This window comes from Anser anser (assembly GCF_964211835.1).
Source record: "Anser anser genome assembly, chromosome: 2".
Classification (NCBI taxonomy): Eukaryota; Metazoa; Chordata; class Aves; order Anseriformes; family Anatidae; genus Anser; species Anser anser.
In genome coordinates this window covers 126,510,709-126,532,576 of record NC_139721.1, presented here as the reverse complement: position 1 = coordinate 126,532,576, position 21,868 = coordinate 126,510,709, and the positions used below count along the sequence as shown (strand labels likewise).

At 40.3% G+C, this 21,868-nt stretch overlaps 1 protein-coding gene and 1 long non-coding RNA gene across 12 annotated transcripts in view; one reads left to right on the top strand and one right to left on the bottom strand.

The window, feature by feature from the left end:
* Window positions 1-21,868, top strand: part of CREB5 (cAMP responsive element binding protein 5) — a 259,614-nt gene that overhangs the window by 22,284 nt on the left and 215,462 nt on the right. For 4 of the 10 annotated variants that reach the window (XR_014580464.1, XM_083825947.1, XM_083825942.1 and 1 more), the window contains exon 2: window positions 20,111-20,182. Coding sequence is in view for 9 of the 10 variants with exons in the window: in XM_083825942.1 (XP_083682068.1) it covers window positions 20,111-20,182 (72 nt within the window). In the remaining variant the exon portion in view is untranslated. The other 6 variants (XM_083825944.1, XM_083825943.1, XM_083825946.1 and 3 more) reach the window with 6 other exon arrangements.
* Window positions 13,854-15,722, bottom strand: LOC310895108. Of its 2 annotated transcripts, none has more exons than XR_014580465.1 (2): window positions 15,644-15,722; window positions 13,854-15,417 (listed from the first exon to the last, which is right to left on the bottom strand). It is a non-coding gene; the product is annotated as an uncharacterized lncRNA (long non-coding RNA). The 2 variants fall into 2 exon arrangements; XR_014580466.1 differs by having other exon boundaries at window positions 13,854-15,544; window positions 15,644-15,718.

The window sequence follows — 21,868 nt, the reverse complement described above, 5'->3', positions numbered from 1 at the left end:
GTGTACTTAATCTGCACTAGAATTTATCATTGTTTTAATCCTTTCCCTGTGTAATTCAGCTGCCCATGAAGTTTGCAGATATTTAGCTTGGGTTAAATTTTTTTCTTTCTATTGATTGTTCTACAAATGATCTCGCCCCGATTAATGATGTTTGTCCCTCTAAACCTGAAGTGGATGACAGCAGCCTTAGTTCTCTAATGCAAGCATCTATTTGCTCTTAATGTCTCATGGCATAAGGTTAAATACTTTTTCTACACTATCAGTTTATCTGAGGTCACAGAACTCACTGTACACAATTTATCACCTTTTGCAATATTTCCTGCATGTTTAACATAATTTGCTCGTTCACTTTTTGTCTATTTCTTCTCTACGCTCTACTGTTAGTCTGATGGAATGATGGAACAATAAATAGTAAACCTTTTAAAAATTCATACAAGTTCAGGTCACACTCCTGTAGCTGGGCAATACATTTTGTCTGAAAGTCTATCTTTTCTGGTAGTCTGCATCCCTCCACAATGCCTGTACTTTCTGTTTGTAAAAGCTGTATGTGTCTTTGTTTTCAACTCCCTCCCTTGCAACTGTTCCACTAGTCTGGTTGCTGCCAAGCTTGTAATGTGTCAGGCACTGGTTATTAATGCTAGAAAACTGTGTTTCTAAAATCAAACTTCATTTAAAAATTATTATTTTTTTTTAATTTTTAAAAATTTTAAATTAAAAGTTAAAAATAGCCTGCTTCTTTTGTTCATGCTAAATGCTACATAATGTCTCTTCAACTATGTAAACCTGTGGACGTTTTTGGTAGTCAATGGGAATCAACAGTTCTTCATTTCCTAGCATACTGGTGCATGGGGTTACTCTCCGTTCTCGGTATGTCCTGATGCAGGGATACTGCAGTGATTTAGTGCAGGGCAGGCCAGGTTTGTATGACCTGTGGTGAGCCACATTGATGCAGACCTGGCTGTGGCAAACCTACTCACGTGTCTTTGAACCGTGCTTTCTGTTGCTCTGATTTCCATGGGGGTAAATCTGATACAGTGCAAAGTTGGATTGGTGTGTTTTTACTCACTTACCTGTTTGGCTTCCTTAGGAACCCAGAGTTTATGGGAATTGCAGCGTAGAGGGGCAGCATCATAGTTTCTCTGGAGTCAGCTCTTGTCCACTCAGGTGCCTTCCACTCCTGCTGGACCCCAGGCCTTGCTCCCCCTGCTCTTGGCAATGGGAAGACTTGCTCAATGAAGCTGCTGAAGCAGCATGGGCTCTCTGTGTTTGGGTGGTTCTGCACTGATCTGCAACACCCAATCCTCACACCTTACTTTAGATGTGAGGATACTCACAGTTTTCTGTAGAGTTGGTGCTGACATAGCAAGGGGTCAGTGTAATTGTAGAGACGTGCTTTTGTACCATGCTCCCCTCATATGCCCAGTTTGGGGATGGAAATACTGGGACCAATCTTCATTGGTCCCACCATAATAGCTCAAGCAGGACAGCAGCGTTGGAGCCATCAGCCTGACCTACGAGCCCTGCCAAAGCCTCAGGGGCTTTGTGTAGCACCAGGTATGGTGTTTCTCCATCTGAAGCACAGTTAATCCACTGAATCTGGTTAAACCACCCATGGATAATTGAGATTTGAGAGTGCTTGTGTGTGCTGAAACTTTAGCATGCAATCGAGTGCTTTGGTGATTCAGGGGCAGTAACGATTACACAGGGTGCAAAACAGTGGGGAACTGGAACCAGGATTCTTGGGACTTCTGTGGGAATGTGAAGAAAACAAAGCAAGTAGCCAGCCTTAAAGTAGATTTACAGCAGCAGATGTGCTAGTCCTGCAACTCCCTTACTCAAGTTGTTAGCCTCGGAAGACCAAAAATACTAACACTACTACTGTCCTTTCCATAAACTTGTCTCTCCTTAACTTTTAAACTTTGAAACCTACCTCATTTTTATCTGTTGTGAACACAAAAATTCCTGGCTCATCGTCTATTGTTTTACTTTGCACTGGTACTCATGCCATCTCTTACCTTTGCTCATATGCCTTATCAGTAGAACAGAGATAATATCACCTGCATGCCTTCCTGATGCTGAAAGCTGATGAGTGGTAAGCTCTTTGCAACTGAAGAGTACTTAACGTTATTACAGCATTATTTTACCATAGATCTCCTAAAAGTTTTTAACTTTTCCAACTTATTTCGGAACTTGCATTTTTCCTGCATTTGCCAAATCTTGAGACTCATTCCAGGTTCAGAGCCAATGACATTATCTCTGTTAGCCAGAACTTGCTTGGAAAAGGGGATTTCTTCCATACTGGCCTGTGCTTTGTTATGGCATTGAACATTTGGAACATCTTGGCCCCTTTTCTGAGCACCGTTTCAAACACATTAGTGCCAAAGGAAGAAAAGTAATTGGCTAAAAACAAGTGATCATAGTATCTTTTTTTTTTTTTTAAAAAAAAAAGTCATTATGTTAATTTTCCTTGAGGGACTTCTCTTTGGATCGTTCTGTAACTTAATTAAAAAAAAAAATCCTGGTTCAAGCTCTCTCACTGGCTATGGAGGGCTTGGTACTTTGCGTATAATGAGATTTTCTTTCTTTCCATTTTTTTTTCCTGTTTTTTTTTTTTTTTTTTTTTTTCCTGTACACCAGAAGGCAGTCAGTATTCTTATACATTGAAGACAAATGAGGAAAATGCAAATATTCCCTCGTGTTGGAGGGATATATTTCCGGGGAGAAACCAGGCCAGGAGTGGATTTCAAACTTCTAAATCTGTTTTATGTGGTGTATAAGAGATTGCTGTCATCACCCAGATGCAGGAAATACCAGTGCTGGGCTTAAGGGGGACAAAGTAAACTCGACAATAGACTGAAAAGAAAAATAAACAATCGACCAACCATTTTTATAGCTTGTTTTTTTCTCTTGCTTTAACAGTAACATTCACCTTCATTTACCAGAGTTCTGTGAAACATCTGTATCAAGCCTTAAACTTGCTTGACCTTAGTTTAGGTTCAAAGTTCAATATATTCCATGTGCAAGATGATTTTACAAATCCATGAGAGCTCTGACTCTATGCAAACCCTTTTTCTCTGTCCCAGATTTGGCCTCCTTCTTGCTAAATAAATCCAAGGACAACTCTCTCTCTGTCTTTCTTTTTCTGAAGACTGCTGCAGGGATGCCCTTGGGGCTTGAAGGGTGTTACAGGGCTTAAGAATAAAGAGGAAAAGTTGCCTTAGAGGATGAAGTCGACCTACTGTAACAGCTTCCCCGGATGGAGTCTTTTATAACTCGAAGAATGAAATTTAAAGGGTTCATTTTGCGAAATCTTCCCAAACAGATGGCTCAGCATTTGTATAATTTTTAAATCTGTACTTCTTATCTCATTTGTAAAATCAGGACAGATCTCTAAATGGCTCCAAACAAGTAAGTCTCAGAGCTGAACAATTTCTCTCCTCCAGCTGCCAGACTGTATTTCTTCTCAGGCCTCCTGCGGGTTACTTCAAAGTTACATAACAAATATTTGCATGTATAGAGTACAAAATTTGGGATAACTGTGGAAAAGTCTTACAGAACCTGATGGCAGCCAAGCCACGAGGCTGGAAACATGAATTAAATGTTATGAATTTGTTACAAAATGTTATGAATTTTGTGTTGTCCCAACACAAGTTATATTGATAATGTTATAATTTAAATATAGTTAAAAGTAACTTCTCCCTATCCTGTAAATTAAGAGCGAAACCACACAAGCTTTCCTGCTATCTAAAGTGATGCCTTTTGCAGCTATTATCTGATGGGAAAGCTGGAGTTTGGAGAGAGAGGGGTGAGAAAACAGTCCTTGTTTTCTGCGGCTAAGAGAGCCTCTGTGCTGGACTGCCCCTGCAGTGCACCTCAGCCCACCCTGCTCGGGGTCCCGCATGGCAGCCGTTAGCCACGTGAGGAAGGCCTGCCTGTACTCAGCTGGAGGGTTGCTCTTACTTGATCAGGCAGGTCACTGTGAGCAGCACGAGGCATTCCTTTCCCCTTGGATGGCGCAGGATATTTCCTCTCGCTAATTCTAGCCAGTCCCAGGGGCTGGAAGTGCCAAGTGAACGCAAGTGTGGAGATTGGAGCCAGCCTTTTACTCCAGTGGCAGCAAAACACGATCCGGTTGCAAAAAAAAAAAAAAAAAAAGTGACGGATCTTGGACACTTTCTTAGCCTATCACTTTCTCTCTAGTCTGTGCTTTAAGAATATGAATAGCAACACTGTAATGCATTTTTATTTTTTTTTCCCGGCACATTGCTGTCCAGAGATTTAAAGGCACTGTATGAACAGGCAGCTGGTTATTATCCCAACTCAGACTGCTGCGGTAAATTCAGGTATGGAGGAATGGGGTTTTCTGACCACATGCAGGCATCTATGTGGTGTGTGAGCTAATCCTCCAGGCATCTTTCAGAGTCAGAAGAGAGAAAGTGGCAATTTTAGCTCACAATTCCTCTCTTCACAATAGAGATGTCTACGTCAAGTGAATTGTGCCTATTCATGTGCATATTTTTCTCCATTGATTATGGAGGGAGTTTGGGATGATTGAACAAGGTGGAGATGCTGAAGATGTTTAAAGTTAAGTTGATTATGTGCATATCACACAACGTGGGCAGATTTCTAGCTGGAAGGAACATATCCACATCAGCAGAGTTTTGTGTGTGGATTAGCTAGCCCTGGTGAAAGACATGGCTGATCAGCTCAAATGCAATGTTGAGCTGATGTTACTCGCTGATATGAGCTAGCATTGCTGCCCAGTTCTGTATGGTGCCATGTAAACAGGCATGGTATTTCATGTGGCACAGCAGAGACACACAATTAGTCAAGGCAAAATTTTTGGATGCAACAGACTTAAAAGATAATGTGATTTTTACATACCTATAGGCATGTTGGTAAATCGAAGGCCTTGCTCTCCAGAGGGCAGGAGTTTTGTTGCAAAAGTGTATAAAGCACTGGTAATTGTTCTTCTCCCTACAAGTGAAAAATGCCTTCTTGCAGGCTGGCAGAAGACAGCCTCCTGCAATGATTTTGATATCATGAGATATAGGCCTTATTTATCAACACACCTCTGGGAAACTACAAGATCTCCCCTCTTTCCCCCTCCCCACAATCAGTTCATTTTTTTGCCTTGAAGTAAATAAACTTTTTGAACAACCAGGATTTATGGAAGAGGGTTCATGGAGCTGTGATAAAGCACTTCAGGCTGTAACTTACACTTGTGTCTGAGGCTTCACTTTTATTGCTTTAAAAAATTCTCATATGATCTCATTTTAGAATTGGGTACTTCAAAGGTTGTACAGTCCATGTTCCTTCGAGGCTGCCTATGCAGCCCTATAATTTTTTTCCCATGTTCTGTTCTCTCTTTTTTTTTTTTTTTTTCCCTCCCCTTTCATCCTTATTAACTGGAAAACACCAAAGGGATTTTCACACACCAAAATGAGTAGTCTTACAATATTCTGTAAAAGTTACTGTAAAATCACAGTCCATGGTGGATATGTGTTTTCATGTTCATGCTCTATCAGCGAGTGCCTGAACTAATCTTACTACACAGGATCGTTTACCATAGATCTGTGAGCATAACTATTCTGCTAAAGCCCTCCAAAAGGGATTTGATCTAAAAGAGAAATAGTTGTTTTGCTAACTGTGATTTATCACACAATTAAAGCTTTCCATGAAAAAGAGCAAGCTACAAAGACTTTTTGAATAGGCATGAAGGAAAGAAGGTATCTTTGCCAGCATGTATGTAGCCTGATCATCTCTGCTTTCTCCCCCGTCTGCCAAATATAAGGTCAAATCCAGTAGTGGAATGGGCCTGACCCCTCTAACAGACCTTGAAACTGGGATCTTCACCACCGTGAGGTGTGACTGCCTGAGTCATGGGACTGCATTCTCTGGAAGTTGTGATGGGCTAGCTAACATTGCCCTGTCAACTCCTTCAAAATGAATTTTGTAGTCAGTTGTGTCATGTGTGTGGACAGAAAAGCTGATCTGGAGTTATAAAATTTGCCAAAGACTGCACTGAGGAAGAAACCCAAATATTTCCATAATTCTACACCAAACTCCATCACACAAACACCCTCCACAAAGTGTTTTTCCCTGTGGTTTCAGTTTGTTTTCCCCGTCCTCTTTTAGCAGGAAAATAGGAGAAAAATGGAAAGGAGATTGCCAGAGAAAGTCATCTAGAAAGCAGGAAGAACTTAAAAAATTAAGTACATTCCCTAAATTTCTTTAGTGTGAAGGTCCATAATGACTGGTTAATTTATTTATTTTTCTTTTTTTTTTTTTTTGTTTTCTGTGGTAGTTACCTACCAAAGTGATTCATCTGACCCATTTCACAGCTAAGTTGTAAATCCATGAAGAAAAGCATAGAGTCTACTTAAAGAGCTAAGCAGTAATGCTAGAAACAAGACAACCTGTGAATATTTCTCACAGATAATTAACTTAAAGGAAATATGCTTTCAGTGTATTTGTCTCTGCAGTTCTAAGGTTGTTACCACCTAGGTAATGCTCAGTGATTTTTTTTTTTTTTTGGGTTAACGTCAAATAGAAAATGCAGCCTTCTATCTCAACATATGTTTCTTGTTATTGTGAAGTGATGCTAGGAGAGAATCTTGTATTTTTGATTGGTTCGTTAGCTCAGATGTTCTCTCATTAGTAGGTTTTTTTTTTTTTCTGCTTCTTTTCCTGTCCTAATCTACCTAAAGGAGCTAACTTCTGAGGTCTACAACACAGCCAAAACACTACCAAAAGTGTTGGTGTAGCATCAAAGTACCTCAGAGAAGGACCTAATTTTTTTTAAGCACCATTAACAACAAATGGCAAAACTGTGTAATACATTGTGTACTACAGCAAATTTTGTGCTATGAAGTAATATAAAATGCATCAAATAAAATGTTATGTGTGTGAATGGAAAATGAACAGTCAAAGATCTGAGGCTTCTTCAAGTGAGAACAAGACAGTATGTGAGAAATGAGAACATGAGGTGAGAGGAGGGAAGTGTAGCACAGGAGTCTGCTAGAGCAGGTAGGTGAAAGCCCTTAGAAGACTCACCATAGTCCCATTATTTTTTTTTTTCTTGATGTTCTCCAAATGTTTTATGTTCTATAGATTTATACAAACAACGGTATTGTTTGGATGAACCAACCAAAATGTCTGTCAAACATTTTCTTTGTCCATTTTGACATATGAGAAGATAGTGGAACCTATTTGTAATTGCAACTAACTGTCCTGAGAGAAAATCTAGCAGTAATAATATTCAAAATTGCTGCCTGGGTATTGTCCTGGGTAACCTGCTCTAGGTGTCTCTTCTTGAGCAGGGGGGTTGGACCAGATGACCTCCAGAGGTCCCTTCAAACTAAAATCATTCTGTGTTTCTGTGAAAAAGCTCTCTGTAGCACTGATAAATGTTAAAGCAGTAGTCAGTATCTGAAACTTTATAGAAATATCTCTCTCTGTGAAGAAAACCTAGCCTTTGCCTGTGTAGTTATAAAAATGTTGGGTAGTATATCAGGCAAAATTATGACAGCTAGAGTATACAGCCTTAATGGCCTTCATATTGTTAGCGTACACTTGGAAAGAAGTATCCTGCACTAATATGGCTTTTTGAGAAGAACTACTGACTCTCCTCAGATGCCTGGTCAGAGGCAGGTGGTGCACTGCGAGGATCTGTCAAGCTCTTAGGGTGAAAGCGTCTTTCCAAGAGTGCTCTGCAGTTCCAAATACTGACTCCCCAACTTACAATTACTTTATCAGAGGCAATCACTGATTTTGCTAACCAGTAAAATCTGCTTTTGCAGAAATTCTGCTATCTCAATTATACCATTATTTTCTGATGGTTATTACCTCAATAGAATAAGTACTCTGAGGCATAATTAGACCCGGTCAGATGTTAGAAGACACCCACAGCATGTTTGTTGTATTGGCAGGCAGATTGCAAGAAGGTTAGTGATTCTGTGTGCAAAGATCCTTGGGTTGACTCTTCGGGTTTTCTGTGTACTGGGTTATATTTATAGCATTAGAGGATGTAAATGCTTACATTCTGATTACTTTTGAAATGAGACTATTTTTTTCACTGTCCTGGTACAAATCTCAGTGAACTTTTCTTCCTGCAAGAGAGGACAGGGGAATTATGCATTCATATGCTTACTAGACCATCAAAAAGCTTATGTAAGAAATCCTCTTTTTAGAAACTGAGGCAACTGTATGTTGAGATAGCTTTTTTTTTTTAAAAAAAAATAATTCTATTTTAACTTCTCATACAAAGAATTTGTTATTCATAATTCTGTACACTAGTGGAAAATGAGATAAGTTATATTAATTAAAAATTCAAAAAAACCAGATCAGTCTATGGTGTCCAGTCCCAAAAGAATGACCTTGTAGTTATGTATTTGTAGTTTTGTGACTATAAATATGTATGTGTTTATTTCCTGGCTTTGCCACCAACTTTGCGTAACTTGGGATATATCATGTAAACTGGAATTTTTCAGATGAGGCTACATATACAATATACTTAAATCTTATTGCATTTAATAAGATTTTGGACATCTCTAGGCTCTGTTTAAAAATTCTCTCTTTAAATTTGTGGTCTTTAGCTTCATGTCAGAGAGAATACTGAGAGAAGAATGAACATAATAATGTGTGTGTGTGTCTGACTTTTCCTTATTTGCTTACTTTTTAGGATAAATATTCCCTAAAGGGATATGGTTTGGAGAGGGTGTGTGCAGCATGGCTTGAAAATGAAGCCCTTTTAAAGTATTTCTGATTGGACACTTAAAAACTGGAGGCACTCAGTATCACTACTTGCTCTTGGAAACCTCAGCCAAGATTTTTTCATTTTTCCCAGAAGAGCTATGGCCAGGATGGCTGAGGCTTGAAAGCTGTGTATTTACATAAGCGCAAGTTACAAATCTGTGGTTTTGAAAGATGTTTGAATTTCACCGCTTTGCACTTGCAGCATGTTATAAGTTGCTGTGAGTTGTTCACAGATTGTGAATGTACAGCCTATGGAGAATTACTTCTTACTTTGCCTCCTTCTTTTTAGGAGAGTAATAATTTTTTCACGTGTGCTGGTTTTTAATATTCTTGTTTGTAGTTATGGATTGGTCAGTGCCAGAAATCTGTGGCTAGTGACTGGCTGGGAACTTTTTCATCTTGATATACTGCCTCCTTAATGGAGACAATAATCCACGGGCCAGAAAGACTGCATTTTTAATGCAATGTGGCAGTCTTTTCTGAGATGATTTCTGGAGAGTTTTGCACTGCTGGGACATACTTGCAGTCTTCTAGGAGGGAGAGAAATGTTCCTTTTCACACTCACACCTACCCCATGGGTTTGCACGTGCACACACACACACACACACACCACACACTCATTCCTGCAGTGCAGCGCTCTCCTCAGTACCTACAAGCAGATCTGTCTGGAGATCTGAGCAGATCAAGCAGATCTCTCTGCTCAACTGGTCACCTCCCTGCACAATGATCTCCTTGCCTGTCTTGGGGCTTCTCTCAGATGCTGATGTTTGAGCTGCTGTTCAGGGGTGCGGAGAGAGGCAGGTTGTTCCTCTCTCACATGCAGCAGATGTATTTGCAGGGCACAGCTGGTGTCACGGGCTGGAGGAACAAGCGCTGCCGGCCCTCGCAAATACCTCTGGGTGCTCTCCCTTTCGCCTGGGTGGTGAGGAAGGTCGGGATCACGGCTTCTGTGCTCAAGGGAGGCAGATATCTGAGAAAAAGTCTTTGAAGATCTCTTTTGGACTGTCTTCAAAGGTAGCCCCTCTCTTGGGCCCTGTCCTCTTGCTTGACCCAAGCATTGCAGGCCCTTCCAGGGTGTACACCAGAGCCAGGCCAGAGGGTTTGTGGAAGTGGTGTGTAGCACAAAACCCTGTATTTTTTCGTTTGTTTGGGATGTCTGCCAGGCAGTCCATGGGCTGTTCTGTGCTCTCTTCTGGTCAGATACCTGAATTTCCAGGGCACAGCCCTCAGGTGGGAGGAGAGCCTTGGCATGGCCAAGGACCTTGAGCTGCTGCCATGCATGGCTGGAGAGTGGGGGCAGAGGAGGGGGCTGCAGTGCCAGGCCTGCCTGCCTTGGGCATCCCTTGGTCCTCACAGCATTTGTATTTATTTATTTATTTATTTATTTATTGGCTCCAGGCCTTGGTGTAGTTGCAGAGTGCTTCATAAACGGTCAAGGACGAACACAGCTGAACCCTGCAGCAGGGCCTAGTGTGTTGGTGGTATCTGCACTGGACATGCCCCGTGACTGCTGGTATATCTTCAGGTATTCCAGCACATGTAGGCTAAAAGACCTGGCCTAAAAAACAAAGGGGGTTCGGTTAAATGTTGTGAGTAGTACTTCTGGTCCTTAGTTTTGGCTGTTTTGACAGCGTGAAAGCCTCCAGAAGGGGCTGGTTGTAATGTCTAAAAGGGCCACCAGAATACAGAAGCTCTCACTTTGATATTTGCAGCTTCTCAGAGTATATATGTTTTTTTTTCTAAGTTGCTGATTAATTTGAGCAAATCTTTGCTTACTCCTTATGGCCCTCTTTAAGTCCAGTTGTACTGTACTATATATTCAATACAAATAATAAGGATGAGGTGGAAACAGTTTTCTAAACTGGTCCCCAAACTCAAAAACTAGAATTTTAATTAAAATATTTTAACAGTATAATGATCCCATCTTAGTATTCCTAAAAATATGAAACTCACCTGAAGTAGGTTGCTAAACTGCTGTTAGTAGATCTTGTTATGTGATGGTGAGAAACTAAAAGTGAATAAAAGGGGTATGTGTTGGAGAGTTCCAGTAGTAGTTTTGCACATACAAAGTATAAACTGTTGCAGATCAACCTGCCCTTGATCGTTGGGGCGGAAGAGAAGAGTTTTCAGATTTTAATGTCTAAGACTTTCTTGTGCTGAGTGCTGCCTGAGGGGACGTACAAGCTGCCAGTGTTCCCAGCAGAGATTTGTTACCCTAGAGGATTTTATCTTATGCTAAGAACAGTGAATGCTGAGGCTTGATTCAGGAATTTTGGTCATTTTGAAGAGAGAGAAGTTCCCATTAAAAAAAAAAATCTTTAAAAATTGTAATTATAAAAGGGTAAAAGTTAATAATTAATGGCTTGTAGCAGAGTTATTAATGGCCTCATTTTTCTATGTAATGAAAGTAATGAAAGTCTTAAGTCGTCCTGTATGTTAGTTATAAAGCCAAAAAAGAAAAGAAAAGAAAAAAAACAAACAACCAGAAACAAAGAAAAAGCAAGGTTGGCCCTAATTTAAAATTATGTTAAATATACAGAATTGCAAAGTTGTATCCATAAAGTGTAGAAAGTTGGTTTGCAGAGTTCTGGTTTAAGGATTATTTTATATAATAAACCAGAAGGAAAATTTGGGCTGGCAGAATTTTCAAAGCCTGTGTTAAAGCCCCTAACTGCTTCTGGTATGAAAGTCAGCTAAGCAGCCTTGTGTTGTTTCCCCCAGGATATCTTTTATGCTTTCTTTTTTTTTTCTTCCTTCCCTTTGGAAATCCAAGTGTTTATTTGCATGCAAGGTAGGTGAATTCTTTTATCTATTTGTGTATCGTAAACCAAAGCAATTAGCATACTGCAGTTACAGTACACTTAAAAAACAAAACAACCCTTCAAAACCTTCAGTCAATATTATTCCTGGAGGGAAAACTCTTAATTAAATTGTATGCAAACTATAACAATAGGCAAAATTGTTTGGTGTTTAAGAATAACTGTTGGGGGCGGGGGAAAGAGTGAAAAAAAGTAACTGTAGCACAGAGCTTTGCATGCCATTAACCCAAGGATAGAAATGAGGTCAGCCTTTGAAGGGACAGACAACATACTTATCTGCCAACATTGGAAAGTCCCAAAAGATTAGCTTATTTGCCAGATGTTACTGGGAGTTCATCATTGACACCCTCTGCTTCATGGGCTTCATTTCTCGCCGCAGTTGCACTTGCCTTTTCTGCCCTTTACAGGCTTCCTGTAGATCTTCTCCAGTGCATAACACTTGAACTTTTCCTTGAAGTGTTTTTATTATTTATTTATTTATTTATTTATTTTTTGCTTCACAGCAATAGGCATGATGAACCATCTTAACTTGTGAAGATGATCTGAAGACTCTTTGTTTTTCTTTTGTACACCCACAATAAAGCTCTTGGCATAAGAACTACCGACATGAAGCACAGCAACTTCCACAGCTCTAGGAATGATGCAGTGCTTGTGAAAAGGGTTTGCAGAAGACAGAGCAGCCACCTCACTTAATGCTATTAACCTTTGGGAGAAGAGTGAATATTGGGGCAGACTGTCTGACAAGCCATGCATTTTCTGTTTTTTCCCCCTTTTCTGGCAAATAGCTGTAGATACAATTTTGAGCAGCCTGTTCTTATGTTATTTGTAACTCATTAGGACATCGAATACTGCATTGTGTATAACCTTCAAAAATTAGCAGTGAGAGAGTAGGTGCTATTGGATCCATGGTAATAACGTCTGTAAGAGTCTGGAATGGAGTTCTCTCTGTGTATCTTCTCCTTTAAATCTTTCAAGTGTTTGCTAGTAAATATCGATTTCAGCTAATGGTGGTTTTAACTTCTGTGTGCATGTTCTATGCCCCAAGGGACTGTGTCCCAAACAGGGAGAAGCCAAAACTTGCTCATAAAGAAAGAACACAGCAAATACATTTTTTCCTTTAAAACACTAGTCGTTAGTGTTTGTCTCTTGAAGCAAGATTCCTGCCACTTGTGTTACTGCAGTCATTTTGCAGTTCCCCCACCTTCCTTTGTACAGAACAAATCGTGAGATGGACAGTGACTTAACTAAAGACAGGTATTGTCACCACTGTGGGCGACTTAACTAAGAACTCTAATGTTTGAACCTTTGAGATAGTGGGGAGTCCTTTCTTAGCAGACCATATAAAGCATCTGCTGAATGCTGCCTTTCTTTTTTTTCTTTCCCTTTACTATCCCAAGACTCACAGCAGTCTAACTTAACCTTCTAGCATGAGCACTTACGTTGAATGCCTTATGAAATATTCATTCACATCGAGATAAACATGAAATTTAGATGCTGTTTGACTACCCATAGACACTTGACATTCTCCTTTGTGTTTGGCAAGTTAAAACTATAGACATAGATGTTGGTTTTACTTAGTAGGTCTGGGTTTTTCCAGTGCTGAAAAAGCTAGCAGAAGAATTGCACGTAGGTAAAATGGAGAAGTGATACAGGTGTTCTTTCTGTCTGACAGTGTGTTCAATGTTCATTGTCAAATAGCGACTTTTCCTTTCATTGCCTGTGTTTGTGGTTGTATTGCTACAGCTTGTGTTGGTGCTGCTGCACGTTCTGTTAAGCAAACCTCTGCGTTGTCAGCAGTATTGCAGTCTGGTCACTCACGCTGTTTCAAGCTTGTAACAAGGGAGAGCAGGTATTAGGGCTGCTCTGCAAATGACATCAGTGGGGGACAGTTGCAGAGCTACAAGCCTGGAAGGCTTCCAGGGGAGGCAGTCCCTGCTTGGCCAGTTGCAGAGTGTAAAATAACCACATTATTCCTAGAAGTGTTTTTCCAGAGTTGAAGTAATAGCCATCTTTCCCTATAAAGATCTGATTTCTCCTATAGAATATTTCTGTGCTGAGATAACTTTCATGAACTGTTTTCAAAAGTGAATCCACTCTCCGCCTTTGTTTTCCTATTTCTTTTTTTTTTTTTTGGGTCTTCTATTGCTTGTTGCTTGTGCTTAATAATCCCATGGTTATTTCTGTAAAACAGAGAGCCTAAGAAACATAGATTAATCATTTAAACTTGTGTATTTTCACTTGATATGAGTTATGACTCATCCACTGCAGAGGACAAACAGAGCCCTTTACCAACAACTGTGCCCACTACCAAATACTCCTGTCTTGCATGGATGGCATACAGTGCTGGACTCTCACTTTGCTGTTACATGGGAAGGTAGTAGGTCATCTGCTTTCTATTTTGAGTTTCTTTTTCAGAAGTATCCTTTTACTCCTTTCTTCTTTCCTTGGTCCTGTACCCAGTGGTCTGGAGGCCTCACTTCCATTTTCTTTCTCTATCCTGTTTCCACTGGTGGCTCCTTGTTGCCAGAACCCCTTGGGCTTCTGCTTTCCCTCATTTTTCCCCCTCCTTAGCTCTTGAGGTTTTCAAACTTCATTCTTTTTCCCTTTTGAAATTTCCTATCCTTGCCCCTTTTCTGTTTGGTTATCCTCAGTTCTACACCTTCTTTCTTTCTTTCTTCCTTTAGAAGAAAGCAGCTCGGCATAAGTGGAAGATATGCAGGAGAAAGCTGTTAGATTTCCCTTGATAACAAAAACAGCTTTTTGTCATGGCCAAAGTCGGGGAGCAAAACCACTTCAGCCTCAGTTGATTTGGAGACAGATGGGTGTACCTGGGAGAGAGAGACGGGGCAAAACTCTCAGACTCCTGGGGAGTCTTCCCAGCGCTGGATCTTGTTCAGACAGGCAGTAAACAAACTGAGTGGATGTTTAACAAGAACCGAGGTGTCTGGCAAGCGTGAAACCAGAATCTTTTTGGTACTCTGTTTTCAGCTGATCCCAAGGCATGTCCCTGGCCAGCAATTGCACAGGTGGCAGGGGCTGCAGCTACCCAGGAGGCACCCCCGTGCCACACAGCCGGTGCTTGCTGCTGCCAGCCGCAGGGACAGGACTGAACGCCGCTCGCTGTAGAGGCAGTTCACACATCAACCGCTTTTTGAGAGCGCTCCACTCTGCCTGAAGATTTATGGGGCTCTCTTCTTTTAAAACAAATGAATAAAGGCCCAAGCTGAGTGTTTTTCCACATATAAATGTCATAAATGTAATCACAAAAACTTCACTGGAGTACCAGTGAGAGCTAGAGCCCCAGCTCAAATGTGTATCACATTAAAGGCCTTCTTGGGGACTCCAGACACAAATTGCTTTCCAGCATCCAGAACCATTTGGAAATGCTTTAATCCTGAAACGGGGGGTGGTTTCTAATGGAAATGCTGACAGACCCTCCGTTGTAGCAGCCGAAGCAGGCAGGGCCGTGATAATGAGCCCTGTATGTGTGCATGTGGAAAGCATGATGCTAACTTCAGAAAACAAGCACTTCCACTGAGCGGTCCACACAGACGAAAAACACCATGCACCGTTTCAGCACAGCGATACTTAAAATCGGCTTTGCTCCTGCAAGGGCATATTGGGAACAACCGTCGGCATTAACCCCGCGTGTGCTACACTTCCAAAACCAACAAGTCTTAATTGCATTTGTAATAACACTGTAATTACCTGCAAATAGTGCGGCACTGAATAGCCACGACTAGCATGTTGAAATGCTGCATACGCCGATGGGGTTCTTTAATACGCACAAGTGCACCATAACCACATCTCCTCTCACTTCTTATACGCTGTGGCCGTGACCCTAAGAAACAGGTGATGCTTCATTTATTGCTCATGTCTCCGCATACCGCTGCTAATGCTAGTGACTGTGGATTTTGTACACGTCTTTGGCAATCTCAGTGACCTGGGTCACACCAGCCTGAAGAAACCTGTCTTGCAAACATGCCCAGGTGATTAATTTCAACAAACAGGTTGCTTATATGAGTGTAATTACTCACTTGTGCAAATGGCAGGATCGGTGCACTGACCTGTATTAGGCACATTGTAGTACATCTCCCCATCGGTTCTTTTTCACTGTTAATCAGAGGACTGAAAATCTTGCAACATTTAGACAGCTTGAGGTTGAAGGCTGAAATGTCACTTTTAAAAGAGGGTTAAAAAGGTCGCACAGCTGCAAATAATAATAGCCCAATGAAAATCAGACTCTTACTGCAGCCCACTTCAAGAATAACATTGAAACAGGAAACAAGCCTGCTTGATGTTTTTACCAGTAAGGCAATAAGATTACTGCTGAGTTTAAAAAGGGGGAGAGAGTCAGAAAGGAGCATGCTTTCTTGGTGTCAGTTGGTAGGACTATTTTTCTGATCCAGAAGGGACAATCATGGGGCTCTGAAAAATCTCCTTGAGGAGCATGGGGTGCTTCCCCCTGGATGCTGCTGAGAGGGGATGTAGCTTGTTGCTGTGTTCTGAGGGTGTTTTTGTTTCTTCTGTTTGCTTTTTTATTTCTTTGTTATGTTCTTGTATTCCTCACTGCGGGCTTCAGTTTTATTAATTCTAATAAAAATATTTGGTAGCATCTTATACAGAAATGAAGAAATGGAAGAATATCTTGGCTTGCTGCAGAGCTTACTTGTTTCTTTTCCATGTGACATGACTTGGAGAAATCTTTCTCTGTTTCTTTTATATTTTGTTTATTTATTTTTCTAATTGGAATACCTTAGCTGCTCCTAAGCAGGGTGATATTTCAGAAGAGTGGCAGGCTACAACAGCATAGCAGATTTCCTCACTTACATATTCTGCCAGTAAGGCTCTTTACGTGGTCACAATAGGGCAATAAATGCTGACAGATGTTGTTAACATCTCTATTAAAATTCAACCCCCTCTTCTGCTGCATAATGCATTCATGCCTATTGTTAATAATATCAGAACTAATGCTGACATATCAACATAAGTGCTCACTTATATTTATAGTTCTTGTATGTTGCTTTGAAGAGGCCATGAAGTTGCAGCAAATTGAGTTATTGATAAAAAGAAGTAAAAAAAACAAGGCCAAGCAATCCTTAAACTTTTCAGTCATCGTAAGTTTACTCGATATTCTTTGTGTGCATTAATTTTGGCAGTCATGTAGCACCATGGAAGGTGCATGAGTGTAACTTGAATATTTAAGACCCTGAAGGTTAATAAGCACCTTAATTTAGATGGAAAGGTTGCTGTGATTTATTTTTATTAGGTGAAGTAGAAATGTTGCCATTGGTTGCGTTATTTCCTTCGTGCATGCTGAACCACCTGCGAGCACCGTGAAAAAGGAGACCTGGGTTGTGTGGCCCTGCAACAGAAACGAGGTGCGTGAAGAGGTCTGGGTGCCAGGGACAGTGTATGCCTGGCTTTAGTCTGAACTGCAGGACGGGAGATGCTCAACTGCATCTTGAAAAGGATGCTGTGCAAGTTGTGCTGTGCATAACCAAAAAAAAAACTCTGCTGCTGTGAACTCCCATCCTCTGGTTACAAACCTGGGGTTAGATCCCCTGTTGCCTGCGTTCACCCGCAGCTCTTGTAGGGTTCAGTTGGGAGGGGTGATGCAGGAGGTTCATGCTCATAGTCTGGATTTTCAGCTGCTTATTTCTGGTCAGCATTCAGGCATAAACCTTGAGTTACTGCCGTAGGGTAGTCATACACCCTTTCAAAAAGCTTTCACTCATTTACTCTCCTAAGAGATCAACACCACTACAGTCACAACTGCAGTGACAGTGTTACATGTAAACACAAACTGTGCTTAGTGCAGTTTGACTTGAGGGCATTGTACTATCTGGTAACTTGTTTTATGGGTCAAGTCATGCTAGGCAGTATCCTGGAGGGCACAAATGATGTAGCCATTCCAGATTATTACTTTCTTTCATTTTCTTTAAGTTTAGCCTCTGAAAATCGTCTGCAAAGGGTGATTTTCATGGGAACCAGCCGCTGCTTGTATGTTTGTGGTAAATGACTGGATGTTGGATCTGACACCTTTTTGAAGTACTGAGAATAAAATCCAAGTCCACATTTTCCTGGAGTCAATCCTCATGGTCAGGATGCTACACTGAGCATATTATTTTGGTGCTCATTTCACACTATCTACGTAGATAACCCTGATAATTATAAAATCGTTATCAAAGCACATACCTATGGACTTTGGGACTAAATCTCGATGATTAGGGAGGGGAGAGAAGTCTTAGATTTTCAGTACTCAAGTAGGAAACAAGATCCAAGTAATTCATGGCAACGTTTTAAAATTCACTTGGACGCTTGGGACCAGAATTGTTGCCCTCTGTTTTCTTTAACTGAGTATCATCCATTGTTCTGCTATTGAAAACGCAGTTGTCACTGTCCCCCAAGGAGGGGAGGAAGAGGTAACATAAACATTTGGCAGTGCTTCAGTTGCAGGGGTAATTGAGATCTCAGATAAAGTCTTTTTTTTTCTCTTTTTATTCTGTGAAGAGGTCTTTAGGAAAGGCAACATCCCAGGGTCACATACCATAAATAGAGGTGGATTTAAAAATCAAACTAGCTGGAGGTTTTGTTTTTGTTTTTGTGGGGGTTTGTTTGTTTAGTCAGTTATCTCCCCGCTGGTTGTTTCTCTCAAGCAGAATAGCATTAATTCTGAGAATTTTTATTACTTCACCTCTGAAGAGCCTGTCTATGCACAGACTGGAACTGAAATAACTGAAATTAGAAGGAATTTAACACCTTTAGTTATTTTAGTATAAGCCTTGATGTAAACATGCTCTTTCATTTCAGATTATGAGTGTTCTATTTCAGTTTAACATAGATGTAAGTTAAATCAAAACAGGATATGAATAATCTTAAGGGAGTAAATTAGGTACAATTGTAGTTATTTCAGTTCTTGCCTTGTACAGCTAAATAGCTGAGCTAGGGTCTTTCTTGACACCTGATTGTATTTGGTGCAATGAGTTGCCTGTCTCAGCCGGATTTTAGTACAGGTGTCTATACCAAGAACATCAGATAGTACTAATTAGCAAGCACCTTTAGGGGCAGAGTCGTTGGGGAGGTTAAAAGTGAAATAAAAATCGGAGGGGATTCTTTACTGGGAGTCGGTGGAGATGGCAAAGGATGTTCTGCTGCCTTTCTTTTCTTTGCCTGGTCATAAGTAGGAAGTTTACTCTCAGTCTAATGCTATCCACTAGAATAAGTTATAATTAAAAGGAAAAAGAAAAGTTATCACCCAACAGTTTTGTTTCTTTGGAAAACGTACATTACTGAAAATAATTTCTGTAAGTACAAGTCTGGGCTGATGTTCAGGTTAATGGGGGGATGCTTGCAGGGGATGGTGGCAACTGTCAGAAAAAAAAGCATATCTAACAACAAAAGTAAGCATGGTAAAGACATTCTTGATAACTGGAAGTGACAAACTGTGGTTTTAAAAAATTAGATGTTCAGATTAGGTTTAAAAAAATAGCAGAGTGGAGTGATTTCAGCACTTGTCCTTCAAATTTTTGTAGCTTCAGAATTAAATTCTTCTCCACCACGACATTTGTTTTTGTTCATGAAAGATTCACACAAATACTTCTCAGATATTTGTCTAAGTGGGGTTGTGGTCAGACTGAATTTTAAGGGATTAAAACTGTAATGTCATACATCGTGCTTTAAGGTGGGTCACCTATTATTTTCCAAATTGTAATGCCAATTGTAGCAACAGGCTCAAAAGACTGAGAAATAAGTGACTTATTTAAGTCCCAGGCTGTTACTAACAAATGATTTTTGTTCATGCTGCTCAGGGACACTGCAGTAATATTGACCCAAATCAGCTGCGTTGCTGCAGTCTGAGGGCAAATGCTTTCCTCTTGCTATGTTTATTCAAGACCCAGGAGCTCTCCCCCTGGCTTTAGGGCAAAATTACAGGGCTGTAACTGCTATGAGGAAGCTGCAGTTTTAGGCAAAACTTGTCAAGCTCCTTAGGATCCAGTTGGTCTTTTAAAGGCTGTTGATGCAGATTCGTATGGTACATATACAGAGCCTGTATGTAATGTATTTAAGTTGTTAATATTGAACAATAAGGCTGAAGAACTTCAAAAAGTGGGCTCTTTCTCAGAAATAACCCAGACGTCTGGTTTTAATGTGGTTCAGCGGGAACCAAAGAAAAAGAGGTAAAAACCCTTAATTCAAAATATTTCTGAACAGACACGGTCTTATCTAATAACAACACTGAACATATGCTTTTTTTCTGAGGCAGGATTTCTGCTGTGAAAGCCTAATGGGGTTTTTTCTTCCTTCAGAGTAAATATGTACTCAGGAAGGAGTAATAAGAGCTTAAACTGTAGGGAGCCTGCTGAATATTAGCAAATTTAGTACTTTGAGGATGAAACTTTGCCCTGGTCTGTTTTGGGAGTTTGAAATAAAAGTAAAAACCGTGAAGACTGCATGTTGCATGTGCGTGTGAAGTTTAGAATGTGTATATTCATAGGTTCCCTTTCTTTCCCCCTCCCCCTTTTAACATGTAGATTTATGAGGAATCAAAGATGAACTTGGAGCAGGAGAGGCCTTTTGTCTGCAGTGCCCCAGGCTGCTCACAGGTGAGTGGAGTCAGCGGTGATATTAATTGAGTCCTCAGCACTAGCTCTGGCTTGTATAATGCCTCCTGATATATTAACACATGTCTAATAATAATGTGGGTGGGTTGTTTTTTTTGTTATTTCTTTAAGTCCTTTCCCACCCCCCAATTCCCTCCTTGCCCTACAAGATATTACTACAAAATATTTAAAGCAAACACAACAACCATTCAACAGTGAGTTGGTAGAAGTGCTTCTCAGGCTGCTTCTTCCTCATCCCTAATCCTAATATTTCAAATCAAGTATTGCAAATTCCTTAGGAGCTAGTAAGAGAGGACACACGAGGCAAGATGCATTTGTCTTTTTTTTGCTCATATGTACAAAGTAATGTATTACATTTCTCAATAGATACGGAAAATCTCCTGATGATTTTTAATATGTAAATAAATGCCACCTTATTTTGTGTTTTTTGTTATTTGTGTTTTTTTTTTAATAGCTAATCTTTGAGAGAGATCTCTCCTAAATATTCTCCATTGAAAATGCAGCCTATAGATAAATTCTGCTCCTGTTGGAGGTTCCTGTTGACTGGCAATCCACCACATGCCTCTGAGGATATGATCTGACCTGTAACGTGAAGTTTTATATTGAAAAAAAAATGAAGTTTAAAAAGCCTGAAGTGACAAGTATTTTACATGCTGAGATTTTTGATTGGGACTTATGTGTTTCTTCTAAAAATAAAAAAAAAATACTATGATCTCTTCCCATGTAGTGGTGAGGGAAGTTCTGTGTGGGACACCTCCCACCCTGATTTGGTTTAGTGACAAGCGTTTGCAAGTAAAATCTTCAGGCAAGGACATCTCTGGGGCTTTTGCCACAGGCTTCCTGTATGCATCTGTTTTAAGTGATTTAGCTTACCCATTTCTCAGATTCCTCATCTCTTAATGAGGATAATATTTCCCTCTGTGTTGAAAGTTTTCAACTGGCTCATATTTTTACAAACCTTTATGTTCACATGGTGGAATGACGGGGAACAAAGTATCGTGTGATTATCACAAGAGTGTAGATGTTGTTTTTGTTAGGAACTGAAATAAAAAAAAAGGAGAATTCTGAGATCCTGTTAACAAAAGGCCATGAGCAGCTTTGCCGTTTTACTAAGTGGGAGCCTTTCTATAGACGCTGGAGTGCATCTTTCTGATTGCCTCTCTGACCAAGGACTTGTGCCTCCAGATCTCCACAGGCAGAGTTAAAACCCTCACTGGACTACTCTGTCACAGAGGTAGTATAAAAACATCTGAGTCTTATAGTCAAAGTTTGTTTACGTTTTATTAAATTCTAGAACAAACTTCCACTCACATCAGAGGACTTCAGTGTTTTCACTCAGTGGAGGGAAGCTGACCCAAAAAAGCTCACTTAGGTGCTCAGAGATCTTATTTTGTTGCATACAGTTACAGTTTGGGAAAGTGATAAGTGTAGATGTGACTTCATTATAAAAAGCATTTAATTTCTCACTCCAAAATGTGATCTCTTTTTATTATAAAAGAGGAATTGACAGGAATCCACCTCAGCTGCCTGGGGACTTGCTTGTCCATCAGCCAGTGCAGATGTGTGTTTGAGGCTAAGGATGTTGGTATTCTGCATAAGGAAGAAAGTAATTTACAAAAAAACACACAGAAGCTTGAACTGAAGGAACAGCTTCTCCTCAGTTGCACA